Genomic DNA, 23,024 nt, shown 5'->3' with positions numbered 1-23,024 from the left:
TCCTTTGGAATATGTCTTGCAGGATTGGATAGCTATCAGCCAAATCACAAGCCAAAAGGAGGGAGAGCAAGCAAATGCAAAACAGCTACGAAAGTAACTAGGCAGTTTGAGGAGTGGAGCCACTCATCGAACCCAGCTGCCCCACCTGTCAGCTCACCTCTGACCTCAGAAGTTAGAGGAGTAAATGTCTGACTCTTAGGGATGCATTTGGAGATTCTTTAGTGCTACAGATAGTCAAATTCAAAGAATATTAAGGATTGGAGACTGGAAAAAGAACTAAGGACTAGTTCAGAGTCCTTCACATAGGAGTCATTATAACCTTAGATGAATTGTTTGCCCTCCTGGAAGTTCTGCTTGCCCACCTGGAACCAATAGGCAGGGGATGGCGTACATTCATTAGAGTGCACTGGTTAAGAAGGCAGCCTTCCTTAGAGATTCAAACACCTGGACTTGGACCCTGGCTCCACCAGTTAGTAGCTGTGTTATTCAAATTAGTTAACTTCTCTTTTGCCTCCTTATCTTCTATTGTGAACTTCAGGTAATAGCAAACTGTATGTGGTAAAGACTAAAGTTCATTTAAAGGGCTAAGAAAAGGGCTGGACAGGCAGGAGTCACTTGGAAAACGGCAGCACTCTCGTGTGATATAAGCCTATAATTTCAAATATTGGTACAAACATAATTATTTTAATGCTATTCTACCTTCCTGAACTAGAAAAAAAAAAGGAGTAAGAGACTTCTGCTTGGCACCCCAGAGAATGTGAGTCAATATGTGTAATCCCTGGGAAACCTGACTCTTTCTAAGATCAGATGGACAAGTAAGGGTAGTAGCTGCCACAACCTGACAAGGTCCCATGTGAAGGGAGTGTTGACCTCTGTGCATGATGTTATTGACTATTCTGATCAATAATGGAATGAGATCACAAAGGCAATAACTGTGGGGGCCTACAACTCAGGACTCTGTCTTGCAGGAGAGACAGCTCATGTATTTGAATCTTGGTGTTCTCATGTTTAAAATGGGGTGAAGAAATTGAGTAAGCTTATGGTTTTTAACACACAAATAATATGATAAGTATTCACAAGTGAATCATAACCTTAGTTCCTAGGTTCTACTACAAAAGTTCCTTGGAATTCTAGAAGAGAAAAGAACATATCTAAAAATTAACACCAAACTTATCAACTACAAAGAGTCAATCATAGCAGCACACAGTGCAAGAAATATAAAAAATAAAATAAAAGTCACCCACTGTCTCACCTAGAGCCAAACTATTTGCAATTGCTTTGAGTTGAAAATATTATTTACAGGTAGCTGGCAAATTTAAGCTAAAAAAGGAATCAACATGGAATCTGACATGGAATATTTCATCACTATTAAGCACGTAGATGATGCAGAACCAGAGATGCTAAAAGTTCAAAAAGGAAGTCAGAGCCCAGTTGTTTTTCTCATGCTACAGGGCCTGATGTTATTAGAAAAATGAGTGCCAGTCACATGGTTACTGATAACATTGTTTACTATCACAGTCCTTTCGATGGGAATCATCTATTTTTTAAGAAAGACGTCATAGAGACCCACAAACCAAAATTATGAGGGTTCAAAGATATTCCAATTTTTAAATAATAGGGAAAATGTTCTAATCTCTTAGTCCATCTGATCTTGTTGATCTCAGCCCTTAATGATTTTTTTTCTGTGACATTATAACCTCTTGATTAAGGTTCTTTCTAGCAATTTAATCATTTGGCTAAATTCTTCTCTATTACTCAGTACCTGATATATAGAAATAACAGATGACAATGAAATCAGGTAGCATACATATTCACTGACTTTGGGGGAACTTCTTAACCAGCAAGCATGCTTATCACCAAAATAATGTCAAATACTTTCATTCCAAAGGATAGAGGTGTCTGTTTATATATTATGGTTTCTAATTTTTTTAATTTTTATAGGATTTCTGTTTGCCAATGTGTGTGTTCTGAGTCTATATGTGGTTCTTGTACTTTTTCCTTGGTTATTTGTTTTTTTTTGTTGATTTGTTTTGTCCTCTTCAGGTTTGTTTGTTTTTATTTTACCTTATATTTTCTAAACATCTGCTGGTTTTCTAATGAGAGAGAGAGAGAGAGAGAGAGAGAGAGAGAGAGAGAGAGAGCGAGAGCGAGCGCACAGGGAAGGGTGTGGATTTGGGAGAGTGAGGAGGTGGGAAGGGTCTAAGAGGAGTTGTGGGAGAAGGAACCATAATCAGAATAAACTGTATTAAAAAATAGACAAAAGTATAATTATCCTTCATTAAACTGTTTTTAGCTGGAGGTGGAGGGAAGAGGAATAGAAGGTGTTGAAAAGAAACAATATAACCATGCCTCAGATTTGCAAGCAATGGCTCAGATATTTGAAAATCAATAAATTACTCTAGTTCACATAGATATCTTCAAAGTAGGAAAGGCTTGCATCATTTTACAATAAGCGGGGGAAAGTCACTAATACTACCTCTACACTTCACCCTCTCTTCCAAATTGTGTCACTCTACTTCCTGAGTCAGACTAAGAGAATCATCTTAAAAAGAATGAGCATGGTTATTCTGTCAGGTTTTTTGGCACTTTGAAAAAAAAAACAGCAAAGTTTTGCATATGTGACAGCAAATTAAATTCTAGGAGATACTTTTCTATGGTCAGAGCCAATGAGGTAAATGTGGCTGATAGATATATAGAAGACAAAAACTAAACTAAACTAAACTAAACTAAACTAAACTAAACTAAACAAAATGCTTTGGCCAGATCTAACAGGGACCCTTGTGAAGGGCAGATTGAGAGGCAGGAACAACAATGGTCTATATATAACATGCTCCTTTTCAGAAACAAGAGATGAGGGAGGAAAATAAAAGAGCCACCCAAAGTCATGGGTGGTACATGGTGATCCTGTTAATTCATAGCATCCCAACTTACCTTTCATTAGTTTCAATATCAAAACAGAATCTCTTGTCAATTGACTCTGTCTTCCGTCTCACACAGTACTTCAAAGTTAAATCTACAGGTCCCTGAAAAGAAAGAAGCATTTATTTAAAATCCCGAAGTCTCTTCCCTCATCTGTAGTGTCCTTAGGGTCATTTGAATGAAGGAGCAATGGGTTGATTCACTAAGAACCTTTACCTTCAAACCTTGGAATTACATGGTCGATGGCTTCTCATTGTTCCAAGTATCAGTGGTCAAAACCAGGAGAAAATGAAAATGCTCAGGGCAGGCTAGTGCCCTTTCCCAAGTACAGCAGATACAAGAGAAGCTCAATACCCATCACCAGGGCAGTGCAGGAGAAATGCAGTGCCCAAATGGCATTCATAATAAAATTTTCATGAGGTCTCTGAGTAGGAAACTGAAACTGGGTAATTAGCTATCTAAAACCTGGAATGTTCGAGAAAAGGTGAGTGGCAATACACACCTTCAAGACGACAAAAGTCATAAAAACAGTCTCTCCAGAGGTAGGAAAAAAGCACAGAAACAGGCAGATTTGTTTATTAATCAAAGCAACATTTTTTACATTTGATACTTGTAGGGTAGTGTGGTTCATAATATTCCCGTGGGAACACAAATCTGCCAAACCCCTTGGTGGCCACAGACCAACTACCTGATACTTCATCGTTTGTGTTTCCTCTATTATCTCAGCAGGGACAATGTGGCACCCAAGGGTTATAAGATTTAGTTAACACAATGAACCATATACTGTACAAGGAATTTTTAATGAATTGGTTGTTTACTATTTTTTTGATGTAGTTTAACACATACTTCCCTCACCATAACCCTTAGAGGTGAATATGAGAGATAAAATTTCTTAGTGATATGCAAGTTGGTAAGGGCCAAGTAGCATTAAACAAGGAAGGTTAAGATTTGGGATACTGCTGTAGGTAAGCCATTTGCTAGCTATATGACCCTCCCTGGGAAGGCCATTGCTCTGAGTCTTCGCAATTTATTAAATAACAAGAGCACTATTGGCCTACTGTCTCAAACTCAAACACAGCATATGCTCCAGGTCTGGACTTATGGCACTAATCCATCAAAACAATATGCATCGTTGGCAAATACCAATGTACTCAGTTGAAAAGTAAACAGATCACAGAGCTAAGATTCATACCCAGCTCAGACATGATGAGATATGCATGCCTGTAATCCCCAAACGCTAACCTGAGTGAGAAAGATAACAAATTCAAGGCTAGTCTGGATTGTATGGGAAGATTCTGTCTAGAATTTTAAAATGTAAAACAAATAAATAAAACTGAATATATAAATAATCTCAGATCATAATGTTCTTTAGGTAACCACCAGGTGTTCCTCTCTCAGTGAGCTTGGCCATTCATGGGCCAATCATTTCTGCTGTTATTCCACTACAAGAACTCAAACTTCCATTAACTCTTCTTCATTATGCCTAGCATGAAAGGGTAAATTTTTGATAAAAAATAAATAACTGCTTTGGAGGAGACTGGTAAACAGAGTATATGACATAAGTAAGACTTTATACGTTGAACTACCAGGGGACACTGTGTCACAGTAAGGAAGAGGGCAAATATCTATCTCCAAATTAAGCTCATGATATCTGCTCCATAGTGCTGCTCAAAGAGGAGATAAGGTACCTGGTAGAAAATGTCCTTGGAAGACAACTGGCATTTAGGAAAAGGTGGTTCTTACCTACTGCTGCTGCTGCTGCGGCGATTATCACCATAGCATCATTTATTTATATTATTTTCCTTTCAGAAACATGAAGTATTACTAGGAATGGTATCAGAAGACTAACAAGAAAAAATATCTTCAAATAAAAATTGGGTGACTTCAGTAACTACTACTTCTTCTCCATCTGTTGGCTTACAGACGATTGTGCTAGACTCCTCCCAGAAACCTAGCAATAGACTGTCATCAGCAGTACTACTGCCAGATGCAGCTGGCTGGCAGCATGTAAGAGGACTGCTCGCTACCCAGATCACTCTTGCTTGCGCTCCCTCTCCCTCTCTCTCTCACACACACATACTTACTTATACACTTTTCTCTCTATCTAGTCTTGAGTGTTCCAAGCCAGCCCCTCTCTCCCCATCTCTGTCCTTCTTTTTGTCCTTCTTTACCCCCCTTCTCTGACCTCATGGCTTTGCTCCCATCTTTCTGCCCCTAGCCTTCTCCAGGCCCGCACTCCCTTTCTTTCCCCCAAATAACTCCCTTCATAGCGGGTTCATTGTATAGCATGATTTCTCAGGGCAATGTCTTGGCATGAGCCAGTCAGGTACCTCCTTACCTCCACCCACTGCCACATTACATAACACTGTCACTACTTTCTACATGGAAAGCTGAATTCTTCCAATCCCTTAAGGGATTCCACATTAAAATTGCTTAGGCTGAGGGCCAGGCACACATGGCTTTAATGCAAACACGGATGGAGAGGCAAGTGGATCTCTGTGAGTTCAAGGTCAGTCTGGTCCACACAGTGAGTTACGGGACAGCCAGAGCTTCATAGAAAGATTCCATCTCATAAAACAAAACCCTGCTTAGGCTCACTGTTAGGCTCATACAATTGCAGTTTTGCAAGCATCCACTCAATGAAACAAGAAGGAAAGAAAAACTAAATTGCTCTCATAGGCTAAGGGTATATAAAAGTGTTTTCTACTGATTTTGCCCTGGAAAGAATGTTCTTTTGAACAGGAATTAAAAAAAAAAACTCTAAAAGATATTACTCTCTATGAGAGTAAAGTTAGTGTCCAACCTCCAGATAACAATTTGTGTAGAACTGAAAGCAATGGGGCTTAGAAGTTAGCCTAGTTATAAATATCTCAAACCCTAGGATTTATCCTCAGTACTACATAAACCAGTCGTGGAGACATATACTGGTAATTTCAGAACTCAGGAAGTAAGGCAGGAGGATAAAACGTTCAAGGTCATGCTTTACATTAGAATGAGTTTAAAGCTATCCTGGGCTCCTCAAAGCCACATCTCGACAACCACCACACCCAAACCTGAAATAGGAAAAAAAAAGACTGCAGCTAGTGTTACACATAAGCACTTGATACTCAGATACTGGAGAAATTCAAGCTGATGAAGGACAAATCCTATACCATAACCCAAGATGAATTTGATGAAGCCTGTTGACAAAGAGTGTACCCCAGCTTAAACATACATTTGAGGTACAATAGTAGGCTCTGTGTTTAAAGACTGATGCAAAAAGTAGTTTTCAACAGTCTATAATCAAAACTCACCCCCCTGGTTTTCTATGTCCAAGCTATACCAGATTGGTCATCTACAGAAAATACTGTTAATATAAATTGGCAGTTTTCTCCAAATTCCTGTCTACCTCAATTGGGCCTTCCTGTATATACTTAAAGCTTCTAGCAACATGTAAATATTTTAAAGGTTCACAGTGACAGCATGTAGGTAAGCAAGTGAAGGGGATACTTTCAGAGAATGAACGATGTGATGATCACTGTAGAAATATCAGTGCATGGAAAGGATCAGGTTCTTTCAGGAGAATAAACTAGCCTCTCAATGGTAAACTTACCGAGGCATTTTGACAAGTAGGACAAGGCCTGAAGAGGGGAGGAAGAGATATGTACTACTTATACAAATTTTTCCTTGTGTGGAGGTGACACTAATATTAGGATATATACACACACATATAGATGTGCTTTTAATAAAGGCATACAAGAAATTCAGTCACATTTTTAAGAACTCACTACTTAACAAAGTCATTCATGTTCTGGATATGTTCTTTGTACAAGTATAGGCAACTGTTATACTAAATAGGCTGGAAAGGTAAAGACACCATGATGATGGTAGGAACTGCATATGATACAACACACCTGTTAATCCCAGCACTCAGGAGTCGTAGACAGGAGACTTGCTATAAGTTTAAGGCATAAGTTTGTGCTACACAATGAATTCCAGACTAGCCTGGACCACAAAGCAAAATCTTTTCTCTATAACCAAACCAAGTTTTGGTTTTACACGACAGTGATAGATAGATTGGATTATTTGACACTGTGTCAATATATATTCTTTTCTGACATACCATCACACAAATGAGCTCAAAAACTAACACTAACAAAAACTGACCTGCTTAGCACCCGGCTTTTGTTCCATTGGTGTCATGGTGAGTGTCCTGGTCTCTTTCTCATACCGACAGTAGTATTTTACCCAAGATATCCCCAGGGCCCCTACAAGACAGAAGAAAGTGAGCAAGCAGAATATTTCACCTCCCCAAAGCAGAAGCTGCTTATGGCTTGCTTTTTTTTTTTCCCCTCCGGGGCTTGAGATTGAACATAAGGCCTCTACATAGTACAAACATTCCCAGCCTATTGGTTATTCTTTGCTAACAGATCCCAGGTCAGTCACTGCCCTTTGTCTATGCACCATCTTTACCTACCTACTGCACCCACAGAGATGCTAAACCTCACCAAATGCTTCCCACATCCATTCTTGGCTCATTCTAAACCTACTCTTTATACAGCAGTCCTTGGGAATAGAGACATCTATGCATCCAGAAGCTGGAAACCCCTGCCAGGTTGCTCTTTCCTGAAATCTCTCATTTGACTAACACTGAATTGTGTCCATTCTCTTCCATACATGTATTTCTACTTTTTACCCCTTTAGCAATGAGTTAAAGGGTGTTATCATCATTTTGTTTTCCTAATACTTAGTAACATTTCTAATAAATTACGAATGTACATTTTTTCCTATTAATCATTTCAAGCAGGCTTCTCTCATTTCCCCAGCTCTGATTTGCTCCTATCCAACCCTTCTTCACCATTTTGCTAGAACATTACTTTAAAAGATCGTTCTATTGATGTCATCTCCCTTGTCATAAATTATGCATAGCTTTCCTACTCTCTCCAAACAACGTAGTCTATCTCTAAAGCCCTGCATGATTTGATCAAATTGACCCTTCTGGCCTTGTCACTGGGTACCCTCTCCTCTATGCTCTTTCAGTTGCCAAATACTTAAGTGGCCATATAGTTTGTACAGCAAACTCAACATGTAGTTAAGAATGATTGCACACAACATATATTTAAAATAATTACATCAGGACAAGAGTTATTCTCAACAAACCAAGACCTAAGCATGAGGTCTGTTCTCCAACACTCCTATTCCTCTACTCATACAGCAGCGCACATGGGAAGTTCTCTACCCACCCTCATCCCATTTTTAAACCTGTCACTCTCTCACTGAACTTCTAAGTCAAACATCACTTCCTCAGAGAAGCTTTTAGACATATACCCCAAAGAGAGTGCCCTAAATGCTTCACAAATATACTTTCCTATCTCTCCTGTCAATCTGAGAATTGCTTTCAGAATAAAAAAAAAATGTGAGGTTCATTTTGTTCTTGTACTCTCAATGTGTTGCATAGACTTGGGCCAAAAAGTGGTTTGGTGAGCATTCATTTTATGGAGTGGCAGCCATTTGTGACAACTTGGAAAACTGAGGCACAGAAGCACCCTGCACTATGTAGCAGAGGTTCTTAGCTAGACACAGTTTTACTTCACTGTAGACAGATTATGTTGTCATCTATGAAGAGTCTTACTAACACACAGTGAGGAGAAAACTAGGATGCTGCTCACCGCTTCACAGTGTGGAGCAGTGGTTCTCCACCTTCCTACCACTGAGGTCCTTTAATAGTTCCTCAGCTTGTGGTGACCCCAACCATAAAATTATTTTTGTCGCTACTCCATAACTGTAATTTTGCTACTGTTATAAATCATTTTTTAAAAGTGCCTTCCAATGGTCTTAAGTGACCCCTGTGAAAAGGTCATTTCAACCCACAAAGGGGTCATGACCCTCAAGTTGAGAAGCACTGCTGTATAAGCTCTGAGAGTGGTGAGTGGGATACAGTACACTGGGAAAGGGTATCAGTTTTGGTATAGGATACATCTGAAGTTAACCTTTGATCTAGTGAGTGTTTGAAGCCTCAGTGGTCTCTAGTGTAACTTAAGCATAATGTGGGCTCGAAGACTAAATGGGATGAGACCTTTAAAGCAGTGTACATATTAAGTGCAGTAAATACAATCTTTCTACTTCCTTTGCCCTACCTCTGTTTTGACCCAAAGTTGAGCATACACAATTAACATTCCTCATCTTGAATCTCAGAGAAAACTTTAAAGACATCGTACTCTATGACATAGTAATTTAACACACCCCTAAAGTTTCTTTCTTTTGCATTTTTACTATTCCTGCCCTGCCCTCCAAAGAGTTCTATCTGGCATGGATCTACAAAGGACACATGGGTTCTCAGAGTTCAGAAAGGTAAAGCAGCAAGCCTCCTGAAAGCCAGAGGATGACCCTGCATGCCCACACACATTTCTCCTGTGTATAGAGATAGCCTTCAATGGTTGGCTGTCCTGGAAGCTTGCATGTCTGAGGAGCTTCTTTCATCCTTTTCTTAAGTTCTTCCATTTCCTCCCGGGTACTGGAGAAATGATTTCTTGTCTGTCAAGAAATCATTATAATCATTATCATTATTATCATCAACAGGACTGTGTATTTATCCATCATAGATATAGTACAGAGATTTCTCTCCTCACAGCATGTGCTAAAACATATACAAAACTGCTGAATAGTAGTAACTAGAAAATAATTCTAGAGTTTAATGTACTATGTACTAGAAAGGAAACAAAAACACAAATACCACAAGAAGCAAGAGCTTTTATCCACTGAGATTAATTCAAGCTTCACATAAATAAGAATTTGAAACGTCTGAAGTTAGACTGACCCTTGCTTTACAACAAGGGCAACTATAGAGAAGGTTCGCAAAGATACTGTTATCATGGCAACTTCTTATGTTAGTGAAGAAGATGTGAACTACACTAACAATGAGTCAGCCATGAGTACACATGCAAACGCTTGGTATTAGCTCACATTTGTCAAGTTACATATGGCAGAGGAGTCAACTTGATTGTAGAAAGATTTTGTAAGTCAGCAGAAAATAGGTACTCTCACGTTCAGGTAAAGGAGAGGACCCAGAAGAAAGGAATAAATGCAGAAAGAAAAAAGTAGGTAAAACTGTACATCACAATCCCCCTAAGCAAGCAGTTTTTAATATAAAAATACATCTATGAATATCATGCAATGTAGCACCTGGTCCAATGTCACTTGATCTTAATAATACCTTCTCTGACTACCAATTGTTACATTCTCTATGCTCCTTTAAAAATGCTGGTTTGGGGACTAGAGAGATGGCTCAGTGGGTAAGGGTACTGGTTCCTCTTCCAGAGGTCCTGAGTTTAGTTCCCAGCAACCACATGGTGGCTCACAACCATCTGTTATATGATCTGATGCCCTCTTCTGGCACACAAGTATACATGCAGATACAGCATTCATATAAATTAAATAAGTAAATATTTTTTTAAATGCTGGCTTGATTCCATATAGTAACAAGTAGTATAAAAGATATCAGCTTTATCTATCTACTCTAGAAAATATATGATCCTGTAAGTCAGAAAAACCTTGGTGCCTCATTTTGGTGTGCCAAAGACTTTCATGATGTTTCAAACAGGATATATTTTCATGGTATCCACAAATAATCATCAAATGATAAATTACTAAATTCTCATGTATTGATACATAAAATATGCTGTGTCTACAGTCATTTATAAGAACTATGATGTGCATGAACTTGGAGAAGTATTTTAAAATTCATTTGTTTAGCTCTAAGTGATGAGACAAAACGATAACAAATACCCATAATAATAAACCAAGTGGCTTAACTGACTTGGCAACTAGCCTAAGGCCCAAGCCTCAAGTTTAAATAAGCCTACAGCTGGACTCTGATGTGGAAGAGATATAGTAAAGTATCAATGCTTAATAAATCCTAGCTAGATAGAGCTATTTCTGAGTAGATGATGGGTCTGAGAAGCAGCAAACCTCAAAGACAGGGAAGAGTCAAAACTGAAAAAGCAAGAACATTTCGACGTGTTAAAAATGTTTGTACGATACACCACTTTGTCCTAACAAACTGACAGTGGTGAAATGGCCTGAAATTCCAAAGTTAAGAATTCACTTTTAATTTTCAAAACACTGAAGCCATGGCCAGTGAGATGAGCCCACTGTGGCTCAAATTCTGAGGGAAAGACAGGTGAAGACATCCACCTGCAACTCACATTCTGTAAGCTGAGCTGCAGCTGCTGTTTGTAGGGTAGGAAATCCTGGGTGAGCTCCACTGTCAAACTGTTAGAAATGAAGAGGCTATGAAGGAAAGCCAAGACCTAGGGGAAAGAGACAAAAAAAATCACCTTTAGAAACTTACCATTACCTAGCACCAGCACTTCCTACCTGATCAAATAAAGGATCCGTGAAATCAGGGAAGAAAATCAAGAGCGTTTACCGAGTATACCATTACAAGCAGTCATGGCAGCACAAGCGGACACACAGGTAAGTGTTCTCATATTAGGTTAAATACTTCACCTGCATTCAGTCTCAGAAAAGAAATAGAAAATCCGGATCCTTTTTAGACTGCATCCGAAGCCACTTAGGAATTACAGACTGAAGGAATTCACTACATCTCTTTGCTGAACAGGTTCAGCATTTCATCCAAAAAAAATTTACAAGCCAAAATTTTCAATGGCAGATGTAATACCAAAAAAAAAAAAAAAAAGCCCTGAAAAAAATTTTACGCCTAACCTCATGTGATAGGTCTCATACACACTGAGGAAAATGTAAGCACAGTAAAAATATTGTATAAAAAAATCTTTGGTATAAGGTAGATAAGAAAAATAAACTTTGCGTTTAAACTAGAGATCCATTTGAGACATTTCATTATGTAAATGCAAATATTTCAATTTTTTTTCAAAAATCCCAACCACTTATGGTTGCAAGCATTTTTCACAACAAATATCGAAATAAATATCCTCAGGATTAGCCCATAGTAGGTGCTTCTAGCAGAAGATGACATACAAATGATGAAGAGTCCACTTTTAATTTTCAAAACATTCAAGCCATGGCCAGTGAGATGGCTCAATGGGTAGAGAGATTTGCTGTACAATGCTGACAACTTGCGGTCACTCCTCAGAACCCTCAGAAAGCTGAAAGGACAGAACCGACTGCACAGTTACCATTTGGTGCCCACATACTTACCATAGTATCCATGTCCCTCATGATAATCTATATCTCATTCAATTCTATTAAAAGCAAAATGTATACAAAGAAAACTAAGAGAAGATACAACTCTCACTTAACAATTATAAATATTTAAAATAGAAGTTCAATATTCATTAAAAGTATAATAGGTAAACGCAGCTCCATTTGTTGTAGAAAGCAAATAGATGAACTATAGAACCACATCTGAGCATAGCAGATATAAAAAGGTAAAAATAAAAACAAGACAGTCCACACATCCATGGACATTTATGACAAATATATGGTAGAGAGACATCTCTACCACATTGACATCTATATCCACAATCCTTCCCCAAATTCATCTCAGGAAATGGCATCAGTGCTCCCCAGTCATTCAAACCAAGAACTACAGAACTAGCCCTTATCTCTCTTTAACTCACATTTAAGTCCAATTCAATAGAACCTTCTGCTAGTGTTTCCTCCAAAATACCATTTTTGAGCTATAAATAGAACCCAAGACCTTGCATATGTGAGGCAAGCTTTCTACTACTGAGTTATCCCCAAACCTCCAAACTATTTTGCTAATTTATCTATCCTTTACAGTTTCTCCTTCTGCCACACCAATTCAAGTGAATGCGACTTCTTACTCAGACCATTATAGCATTTTTTAAATTAATCTGAGAGTCTAGTTTTGCATGCTAGGCAGACCTCGAACTCATGATTCTCTGCCTTTGCCTCCTGGTGCAGATATTACCAGTGTGTACCACCTCACCCAGCTTACAATAGCTTTTTAACTGCTTTCCTAGCCCTCTGCCAAGCCACTTCCCACACAAGAAAATTGTCCTGATAGGACATACTTAATGCGCTTTTAGTGGTTTTCCATGGTGCTGAGGCTGACATTCAAATCACACTGCACGACAATGGGTCCCAATGGGTCTCAGTCAAGCATAACTTCCTGCAGTTTTCCTTTTCTTATACAAGTATCTCAGGACACACAACTTCTTTTTATTTTTTGAGAATGTTTAAACTCACTCTCATGAAGGAAATCTGGATTTTTGTCAAAGGTCCTTTCGGCATCTATTGAGATGATAGTGTGATTTTTATCTTTAAGTCCATTTATGTGATTTATTACATTATTAGCTTTAATATGTTGTACCAACCTGTATATGTGAGATAAAGACAACTTGGTCATGTTGGATGATCATTGTGATGACATATGTCTGTATTCAGCTCAGACCTAGTTAATTGAGGTTGGTGAATCTATGTTCACCAAACATAAATAATTTGTTTCTTTCATAGCTTTTATCACAGGTTACAACTGTTTTGATAATGTGCACAGTTTCATGTCTTCTTTCTACCTCATGGGAGTATAGTATTCATAAAGAAAGAAACTGTCATTCTGGTTTACTACAATATACCCAGTGTTTAAGACAGTGTCTGGAATACAACAAAATCTTGGTGCTTCTTCAATAAATGAATGAATACTTGTTTTCATATAGTACATATAAAATTATAAAAATGTGAGCATCAAAACACATATACTCCAAAAGAGAAGTAATCTCACAAAAAGTAGAAAAAGCTATTACTAATCGAAATACTATATAGTCTGATTAGTTGTCAGCTGTGCTATAACAGTCCTTAGATAAAAGATTATTAATATAGATTTATATTTCTTTAAATAGGGTCTTCATGACTCTCTGAGTGTGGAAGGAAAGACTGTTGGTGCTTCTGCCCTGATTTTACAAGAACTCTGAAAAATTGGCTTTAAAAACAAAAGAGGGGGAATGGTACCCCCCAGAAGGAGTCCCCATGAAATACTCTCCATCATGCCTTGTTTACTTTTAACTCTCTAAAACTGAAAGCTCATGGAAAATCTGCTGCTGACTGCCTCTGGCACCACTGAAACCAATAAAACTTTGCCACAGATATGGGGAAACACCCTCTTACCCTTAAAGGGATTGGCCCAGACCCTTACGGGGCCAAGGATTGATAAGCCTGTTTGATACCACAGAAGGCACAACTAACCGGCTACCAAAAAGATTAATGAAATAAATAGATACCCCCACAAAGCCAGGCCCAACCATAAATAAGATGAATAACAATTGACATCCAGGGAAGAGAATCTCCCTGAGAATTCCCTTCTTTTTCCTTTATAGGTAAAAATGAATCACCCATGATGTCTGCTGTTAGAAGTTCTAATCCTGATGCTGGCCTCTGAACTTATACTACTCAGACCTTTGAAGGGCCATTGACAGGAACATCAAACAGCTAAAGATTGACATCACTAATCTGAAGAAATCCCTCATTTCTCTGTCTGAAGAAACTGTTGGGCGCCACCCGTGCACCGGTCGCAGGCGAGGGCACAGGGCAGCGGACAGTGGAGCTGCGGTCCAAGGCGCGTTGTTCAGTTGCGCTGGGTGGAACCGACCTTGGAGAGAAAGGCTTCTCATCCCCCTGTCCCGTGAGCCTGCACGGAGCAGCGGGCTGGGGCGTCTCGAAACCACGTGGATTTTGGCTTACGCAATGAGTCCAAGATTTCAAGAGACACGTGGCGTTAAACACGTCCAGATTTATTGTCACTGCGGTGGGTTTGTATGGTAAAAGAGCTCTCCCGAAACATGTCTGAATGGGTTTGTTTATATATTGGAAGCGGGCGGGGCTTCAATCTGAATTCTTGCTTAGGCTTCGAGGCTAAGCACGGCAAGGGAATACAAATAAAAGAAAAACAAATCTGTCTGGGTTCCCTGAAGGACAAGCCTGACTGCATAGGGGTTGATGTCAAAAGTATCCCCTCTCCAGGAAAAAGACATCGGGACGGGTATGACCCTCATGCCTCACTGGACAACGACAGGGGGACCGGAGCCATTACAAGGTCCCCTTCAATTACTGGAGGTCAGGCCTCTATCCCCGCCTTCGCAAGTTTAGAATTGCCACAGCCCTTCTATACTTAGAGAAGGGAGGAGATGTCAGGGGCAGCCCTGACACTGAAGGCCTAAAATCAACCATAGGTCTAAAATCAGCAATAGGCCTGTCATACATGTATACTAACACCAAGTCTTGGGTCTCAGTGGAAAAACATTGAAACAGATAGCTATAAGCTAATGTAAACAGGCAGCTTTTGTGGAAATTTACCAGCCTGAGTAGTCATAGACCTTGTAAATAGGTAGCCTTGGCAGACAATACCAACTTAGATAAGGACAAATGAATCATAGGCAGAGTCATAGTGATCTGTCCCCCTGAACCTTCCCCCAGCCAATACCTGGTTCTGAAAGATATCTGTATTCCCCCTGAACACCCATGCTCCAGTGTCATCCCCTTCCCCACGTCCTGCCTTTCTGTATTTATAACCCCTGTGTGAATGAATTACGATTTGAGAAAAATAAATTATTTTAAAAAACACGTATACTCAGTCATATACTTAATGTGCCATATATGTAGACACATTCACACTCAATAGTGTAGGGAGCCGCGGCGGGTGCTGGCAAAGTCCGCCATCGCTAGGTGGCGCTATCAGCCATAATTCTTCCTAGTAAACAAGTAAATTGCGCATGTGCCATGGTAAAAGCCAGCCAAAGTTAAAGCCCATCCCACGGCGTTTGGTGCGCAACGAGTAAGCAGCCAATCAGAGGTGAATACACCGCTCTAGGGTATATAGCAGTGCTTTCCCAAGCCTGGGGGTCTTCTTCCACCATTTTGGTTTTTAGGAATAAACGTGTTCATATGGAAGGATTCCGGTGTGTGTGTGTGTGTGTGTGTGTGTTCTTGCCGGCGAGACAATTACACGCGCGTCACAGTTGGTGCCAAGAAACCCGGGAGAATTTACCATCGCCGGCGCCGTTTAAGAAGACCCTCCACGCGTGGAGTGAATCCAGAACCGTAGAACAAGGTAATGCTCTCTGAGAGACAGGTTTCGACTTGATTTATTTCGTCTCCCTCCCCAGTTGGCAGGAACCTTAGAGGCTCTCGCTATGGTGTTAGTAGCGTTAGTTCTCTCCCTTCTGGTTCTCGTAGCGGCTCGGGGAGTGGTAGATGGATTGCAGGTCAGCATGTCAGAAACAGAGGAATGGAAGCGCTTAGAAATTCAGAAAGGAAAAGGAAAAAAAGGCATGTCTAAGGAAAAAGGCCCTTCCAAAGACACACAGTCTGAGGAAGTGAGAGATGAGAGGAAGAACACTCTTGGGAGAGACGGGAGAAAAGTAAGCCTCAGAAAGAGATCTCTTTATCCGGTAAAGGAAGTGCTGGGGCGTGATGCCTCTGAGTCGGAGGGGATAACTTCCTCAGAGGACTCAGATGAAGAGATAGATGAGGAGAAAAGATGCCAGCATGATAAACGGCTGCTGCCACGAGATCGAGTGCTGGAGCTAGTGATGGTTAATTGGAGGCTGTGTTTACAAGAAGAGTGTTTTGGGGGAGACAGTCTAGGTGAATGAGATATTGACCCAGTGCCGATCTTGCCTAAGAGGTGATAGCGAAACATAGGTCAAGAGAATTCTAAACAGACATTGCCTGCAGCCTAAAAGCCACTTCAGGTAGAAAGAGCAGGGTTAAAAAGAATTAGAAAGCAGGGTATTGAAGTGTTAAAATAGCTGCCCGCTACATGTCCAATGAACGAGATGAAAAGTTACATTTTAAATATGAGAGAGAGAGAAAGAGTTTTAAAAAAATACAGGTGCCCTCTCTCTGAGCTGTGTCAACAAAAAAGAATGAAAAGGCTATTTCAAAGTTCATCTAGAAACAGAGAATTCGGGAGACGTCCTGAAATTCTCTGTAGCTCTTAGAGGTCCTTCCTTGTTGTTTGTCCTTGGCGCGCCAATGTCCACGTGTTTGTGTTTGCCTTTTGTTTCGTTGTCTAAATGTTCTATGTTTGTTACGTGTTCAAAAAGAAAGATCGTTAAAACTGCTTGATCCAACCTTTGGGAGCTAAAAAAGTCTTTTCAGGAATTGAGGTTGGCATAAGCTGCTTTTAAAAGAGACCAGCAGCATTTTGGGTTTTATAAGGAAGCTAAGAGTCATTTTGTCCTAGAAAAATCTCTGTGACAAGGTGCTTTTCTCTTGAAATTACAGCTAGAAAGACAAGAAATTTTGTTTGATCTAAAAATAAGATATATAGCCACTTCATTGTTGTTTCTGATTGGTTTTAAAGGTATAAAAATGTTCTACGTGTCTTGGTTATAGACTATTGGCTTAAATTATTGGGTGTGATTAGAAATTTACAACTTTGGTAACGAAAGGTGGCATAAAACTAACTCAGTGTTAGAGTCATTCAGAAACCAGGTGTATAAAGAATAAGATTTTAAAACAGTATCTCTTCAATGAGATTAAAAGCTGCTTCATGCATTTATATGTAAAAATTGACAGCAAAACTTTGTAACATAGGGGTAGTCTACTTGGTGTTGATTTTAGAAAAAGTAGATTGTTTAAATTGGTTTTGCTTTTGCTTCTCAAAATTAATGGTTATACTCTAATGTTACAAAAGAAATTTAAAAGTTTAGTTAAACTGCCAGTATTCCATTGGCTACAGTTGGCAGTTGTAATCTTGAGTTTAAAATTTTTTTTGATTCGCCCATGTGATAGAAAGGGGGGGGGACAGCAGGTAGAGTTAAATAAAAATATTTAAAACGGGTTGTGATACAATGCTGGCCTGCTACAGATTAAGAACATTTACATTTAAATTAAGACATACAGACTGGGATCTTAACATGCTTGTAAGACAAGGTCAGTGTGATGTTATTCAGGTTAAACTGCCTACCCGGCCCTCAGACCATACAAGCAAAGACAGACTTAGATACTTGTCTTTGCAATGAAATTGCACCCTCATACAATCAGGGTCTGGCCATAGCTTGCACAGAGCCATAGAGATGGGGGGTGTTTTAAATGTGGAAATTTAGATAGTTTTTAAAGTGACTGTCCCAGGAACAGAGGCTTGAACAACAGTCAGGTGACCAAGGTTACCTGACAAACCTGTCCTTGGTGCAAGTAGGATTATCCTTGGGCCAGGCCTCAAGATGTAGGCCAAGATTAAAAACATTTACATTTAAATTAAGGCTATAACAGAGTAGTTGAGACAAGAGCTTGGATTTCAGACATTCCTTTTGTCCTGTCCCGCCTCAAAAAGGGTGTTCTCTAGAATTTGTTTATTGCCTTGCTTGTTCCTTAGGGAGGTGTCAGCCTCAGACTCAAAAGAAATTCAAAACAGCTTGTGGGCCAGGCCAAAATTTTTGAGTGTGATAGAAGACAAAACGGCTTTGGTTCCTCTGATGTGTATTAGGTCTTATCAGTAACAAGAGACCTAATGTTAAATTAATAATTAAAAGAAAAAGGGTTTTAAAAGATTGATAGATACTGGGGCTATTTAACAATTATTGGAGGACAAGATTGCCTTCAGCTTGGCTTTATCTGATACTTCACTCAGCTAAAAAGGGTTGGTTATTCATTTAATCCAAAAACCCTAGGGCCGGGCAGTGGTGGCGCACGCCTTTAATCCCAACACTTGGGAGGCAAAGGCAGGCAGATTTCTGAGTTCAAGGCCAGCCTGGTCTACAGAGTGAGTTCCAAGACAGCCAGGACTACACAGAGAAAGTTCAAATTTAAGATTTATAAAACTAATGGGACACTACAGCCTGACTTGCCTACTCCAGCTGCCATTCAAGTAAATGCATATAAAATTATTATAGATTTAGAAGGTTGTTTTATACAGTTCCTTTACCTCCTGGTAAAGGTGAGAGGTTTACATTAAGTGAAATTGCTTGTGAATTTTGAGAGCCCATGAAGCCATTCATTAAAAAAGCTTGCCTCAAAAAATGATTAATGGCCTTAAAAAATTTGTTGTTGCTTTAATACAAAAGGTTAAAGCGTTTAAATCTCTCAGTGTATATTATTCATTGTATATTTTATTGGCTGATCTCTCTAAAGGAGTTTTTCTACAAGCCCTTGCTCTAGTACAATGAGCTTTAAGATTTTAGAGTACTTGTTGCTCCAGAAAAGTGATTCTCAAAAGTTGTTAACAGATATTAATTGGCTAAAACCTCATCTTCAGCTTACCATAAAAGAACATAAACCTCTGTTAGATATTCTCAAGGGAGATACAAGTCCTAATTCCCCTTGACAATTAACTGATGAGGGGTAGATAAACACTTTTACCCTCAATATTTTAGAGCCTGACAGGCCAAAAGAGATGGTCAAATAAAAGGACATCTTGACCGGACAATGAAAAGGTCCAGATTCTATTTTAATAAAAGCCAGGGGAGCGCTTTGTCTTTCCACAGAAAGAAGACAACCCGTTTTGGCTACCAGAGCGGCTGACGTGGCGACTTGCGATACTGGAAGGTGACACCCAGGCGGACCCTCCAGGCTCTGATGATAGCCCTTGTGCTGATCCAAGGGATACAGGTTCCTAGTATTTTTGTTTATTTTATCAAATTTCACCTTTAAGAATTGTACCAATGAAACCTGCTAGATGTCCCAGTGTTAAAATTCTGAAAGATTCACTCGCGCTATGGTTGCCAGAGTCATGCGATGGGTTCCCATCCCCGTGGAGACTCCTTCCACTTTGTCATTATTTAGACAAAAAAGAGATTTTGGTATAACTGCAGCCATAGTGGCGACGATATTAGTTAGTGCCATTACAGCCACTGCCACTGAGATTGCTATGTCAACTTCTGTTCAGGTGGACACTACCCCCAATTGTCAGCCACGGTGACAGAGACTGTTAACCTTCAAACCTCCGCCAGCGCCCAACTAAAAGGCGGGCTAATGATCCTTAATCCACGCCTTGATTTAGTGAGAGAGAGATTAGATATCCTCTTTCAATTAGCCCAATTGAGATGTGAGAAAAAACTGGGTACACTTTATATCACCAGTGTACAGTATAAAAACTTTACTCGTGTAACTAATCGGTCCAGAAAATTGTTTCAGTATCTTACAGGAAATTGGTCAGAAAACTTCAGTGAGACACTCAGAAAATTGAGAGCAGCTGTGGTGAACATCAACTCGACGCGCGTGGATCTGTCCCTGACTGAGGGACTGTCCTCCTGGATTTCTCCAGCTTTCTTTTTTTTTCTTTTTCTTTCCTTTTTTTTTTAAGTGGGTGGGAGTAGGCCTGTTTGGTATGCCCTATGTTGCGGATTAGTATTCATTTTTTGGTTGGCTTGCAAACTCAGAGCTCAACAAAATCTTGACAAGGCTATTATTGGCCAGACGCTTGTGACCAAAGTACTAGGGGCTTCCCCTGCAGTGTGGTTATCACTGCCTCAATTATAAGCAGTCTCCCCCTCGCGAGTGGTGGTGCTAAATGTTAGGCCATCAGCGTTACACCCCAAAAGATTTGCCCATTACACTGGGTCGGTGAGGAGTCTTGGCCTGGCTGGTCCTTGTCTGTGTAGCTGTGGTACCTAAATTTTGAGACAAACAGCCCTTGCACCCCTAGGAGATGACTCCATTGCACAGGGATGGGTGTTTGCATCTCTTTCTGTTCCCCTTAGCCCTTGCACCCAGAGGACTTGTTTCCATTGCACCTGGTAGGGTAAGGGAGACTGTCTTAAACTATTAGTCCTTGATCGCTTATTCCCCCAAGATAGAATTTGCTTGATCGGGCTTGAGTTTGAGTCATAACTGGTACCATGCCAGACAGGCCAAGAACAGCCAGATAGACAACTCCATCTTTTTGTCTCCAGGACAGCTGCCATTGGTCCCAATGATGGGAATTAGGCTGACGCCACATGCCAGATTTACACCATGAAGACAACTGAGGAATTGATGACAAGCCAACCCCATGACGGGATTAGCGAGTGGCAATGACCCGGGCGCGGGTATATCCCTCGTAGCCTAAGACAGGGTGGCTTGCCTTTCCTTGGTGTTAGCCCTATTGGTGCTGGGCGTAGAGAAACGTCAGCTAGCCTGGGGACATTGACTGGGACATTGACCAGTGCCTGTTTAACAAAACAAAAGGAGATAGCCAATAGACAGATTCCTGAGCCGCTGTACCCAAAGGCTTCTACCCCCAAATATGGGAGTTACGTAACCTTCCCAGGGACCTCTACCACCCTCTGTTTTAAAACAAAAAAGGGGCAGATGTAGGGAGCCGCGGCGGGTGCTGGCAAAGTCCGCCATTGCTAGGTGGCGCTATCAGCCATAATTCTTCCTAGTAAACAAGTAAATTGCGCATGTGCCATGGTAAAAGCCAGCCAAAGTTAAAGCCCATCCCACAGCATTTGGCGCGCAACGAGTAAGCAGCCAATCAGAGGTGAATACACCGCTCTAGGGTATATAGCAGTGCTTTCCCAAGCCTGGGGGTCTTCTTCCACCATTTTGGTTTTTGGGAATAAACGTGTTCATACGGAAGGATTCCGGTGTGTGTGTGTGTGTGTTCTTGCCGGCGAGACGACTACACGCACCCCACACACAATAGTACATATCATACAGAGAGAGAGAGAGAGAGAGAGAGAGAGAGAGAGAGAGAGAGAGAGAGAGAAACAATTTGGGAGGGAAAATATTATACAACCAATACATATTCATTTTATATAAAGGATTTCTTGATCATCCAAATGTATTAGTTTAAACTTTTCTGTAATGAATCCCCTATGTAGTCAGCATATTTTCCAATTAAAATATACTAGGTTTTGTAATAAATTAAAGGTAATTTAGTAGGAAAAATTATGCAAAGTAGTCAACTAGTAGAACAGGAAGTAAAACAGGAAGTGATTAAATGTAAGGGCCATGAGTTTTTAGCACAGACTGAAGTACATGGTATATAGTTTTAAAAGCTTTCTGAAAGCATGAGGGGAAGAAAGCCAAAACGTCCAGGCCCTGAAGTGTTCACAGCAGAATAATGCAAGGCTTTCAAAAGAGATCAAAAAAGAATACTTCTTAACGTGTTAAAATAAAAGCAAAACAAAAACAGAAACACAAGAAGCTCTTCCAAACTCCTTTTCCAGAGCTAGTATTATTGTTGAATAGCAAAGCCAGGTAAAGACACAACAACAATCAACTACAGGCCTGATGAACATAAAGGCAAAAATCCTCAATAAAATCCTTTTAAACTGTGTATAGGCACATATCAAAAAGATTACAAGTCATGATCAAGTTGTCTTTACCCAGAGATGTGGGGCTGGTTCAACATATGTAAATCAATAAATTTAATAAATAACCTTAAAGACAAAGTTCCTACAATCATCTCAATAGATGAAGAAAAAGTCTTTGACAAAATCCAACATATCTTCATGATAAGTATCCTAGAGAAAGTAGGAGTCAAGGAAACAAATTTCAACACATAAAGACTGTATATTACATACCCACAGCCAACATCAGCCTAATGGAGAAAAATTCAAAGAAAGTTCCATTAAAATCAGAAATAAGACAGAGCTGTACACTGTCTCCACTACTTTCAAATATAGTGCTCAAAGCACTAGCTGGAACAACAGAATAAGAAAATAAAATTCAATGGATACAAACAAGAAAATTTGAATCATCCCATTTGCAGATGATATGATATTATACTTACAAGATCACAAAAACTCCATCAGAAAACTATAAATGGTCAAAAATTTTGGCAAAATGGTAGAATAACTTAACAAAACTCAGTAACAATTTCATATGTCAACAACAGCAACAACAAAAAGACACGTTGAGAAAGAGACCTCCTCGAATGAATTTCCACTCACAATAGCCTCAAAAAAATACCTAGGACTTAGCCAACTAGGGAAGGAGGGGGAAGGGAAGAAGGAGGAGGAGGAGAGAGGGAGGAGGGAGGGAGGGAAGGAAGGAAGGAGGGAGGGAGAAAGACTTCTACAGTAAAAACTTTAAATTTCTGAAGAAAGAGAATGAAGAAGAAACAGGTTGGTAGAATATTATTGTGACAATGACCATTCTACCAAAACAAGTTACAGATTTAATACAATCCAATCAAAATACACCATAGTCATCAAAGAAATGGAAAAACTCCTAATCTTTCAATGGAACTACAAAAGACA

At 39.8% G+C, this 23,024-nt stretch overlaps 1 protein-coding gene across 1 annotated transcript in view; it reads right to left on the bottom strand.

Moving 5' to 3' along the window:
* The window catches only part of Ophn1 (oligophrenin 1), a 309,606-nt gene that overhangs the window by 111,912 nt on the left and 174,670 nt on the right, over window positions 1-23,024 (bottom strand). The window contains exons 8-11 of the mRNA XM_028770048.1: window positions 11,103-11,207; window positions 9,303-9,432; window positions 7,066-7,166; window positions 2,932-3,023 (exon numbers count right to left, since the gene is read on the bottom strand). Of these exons, the coding sequence (XP_028625881.1) occupies window positions 2,932-3,023; window positions 7,066-7,166; window positions 9,303-9,432; window positions 11,103-11,207 (428 nt within the window). The remainder of the gene's footprint in view (window positions 1-2,931; window positions 3,024-7,065; window positions 7,167-9,302; window positions 9,433-11,102; window positions 11,208-23,024) is intronic.

Source organism: Grammomys surdaster, unplaced genomic scaffold (genome assembly GCF_004785775.1).
Source record: "Grammomys surdaster isolate TR1022 unplaced genomic scaffold, NIH_TR_1.0 197, whole genome shotgun sequence".
Lineage (NCBI taxonomy): Eukaryota > Metazoa > Chordata > Mammalia > Rodentia > Muridae > Grammomys > Grammomys surdaster.
Note: the sequence above shows the minus strand (reverse complement) of the source record. Positions and strands in the feature narration are given on the sequence as shown.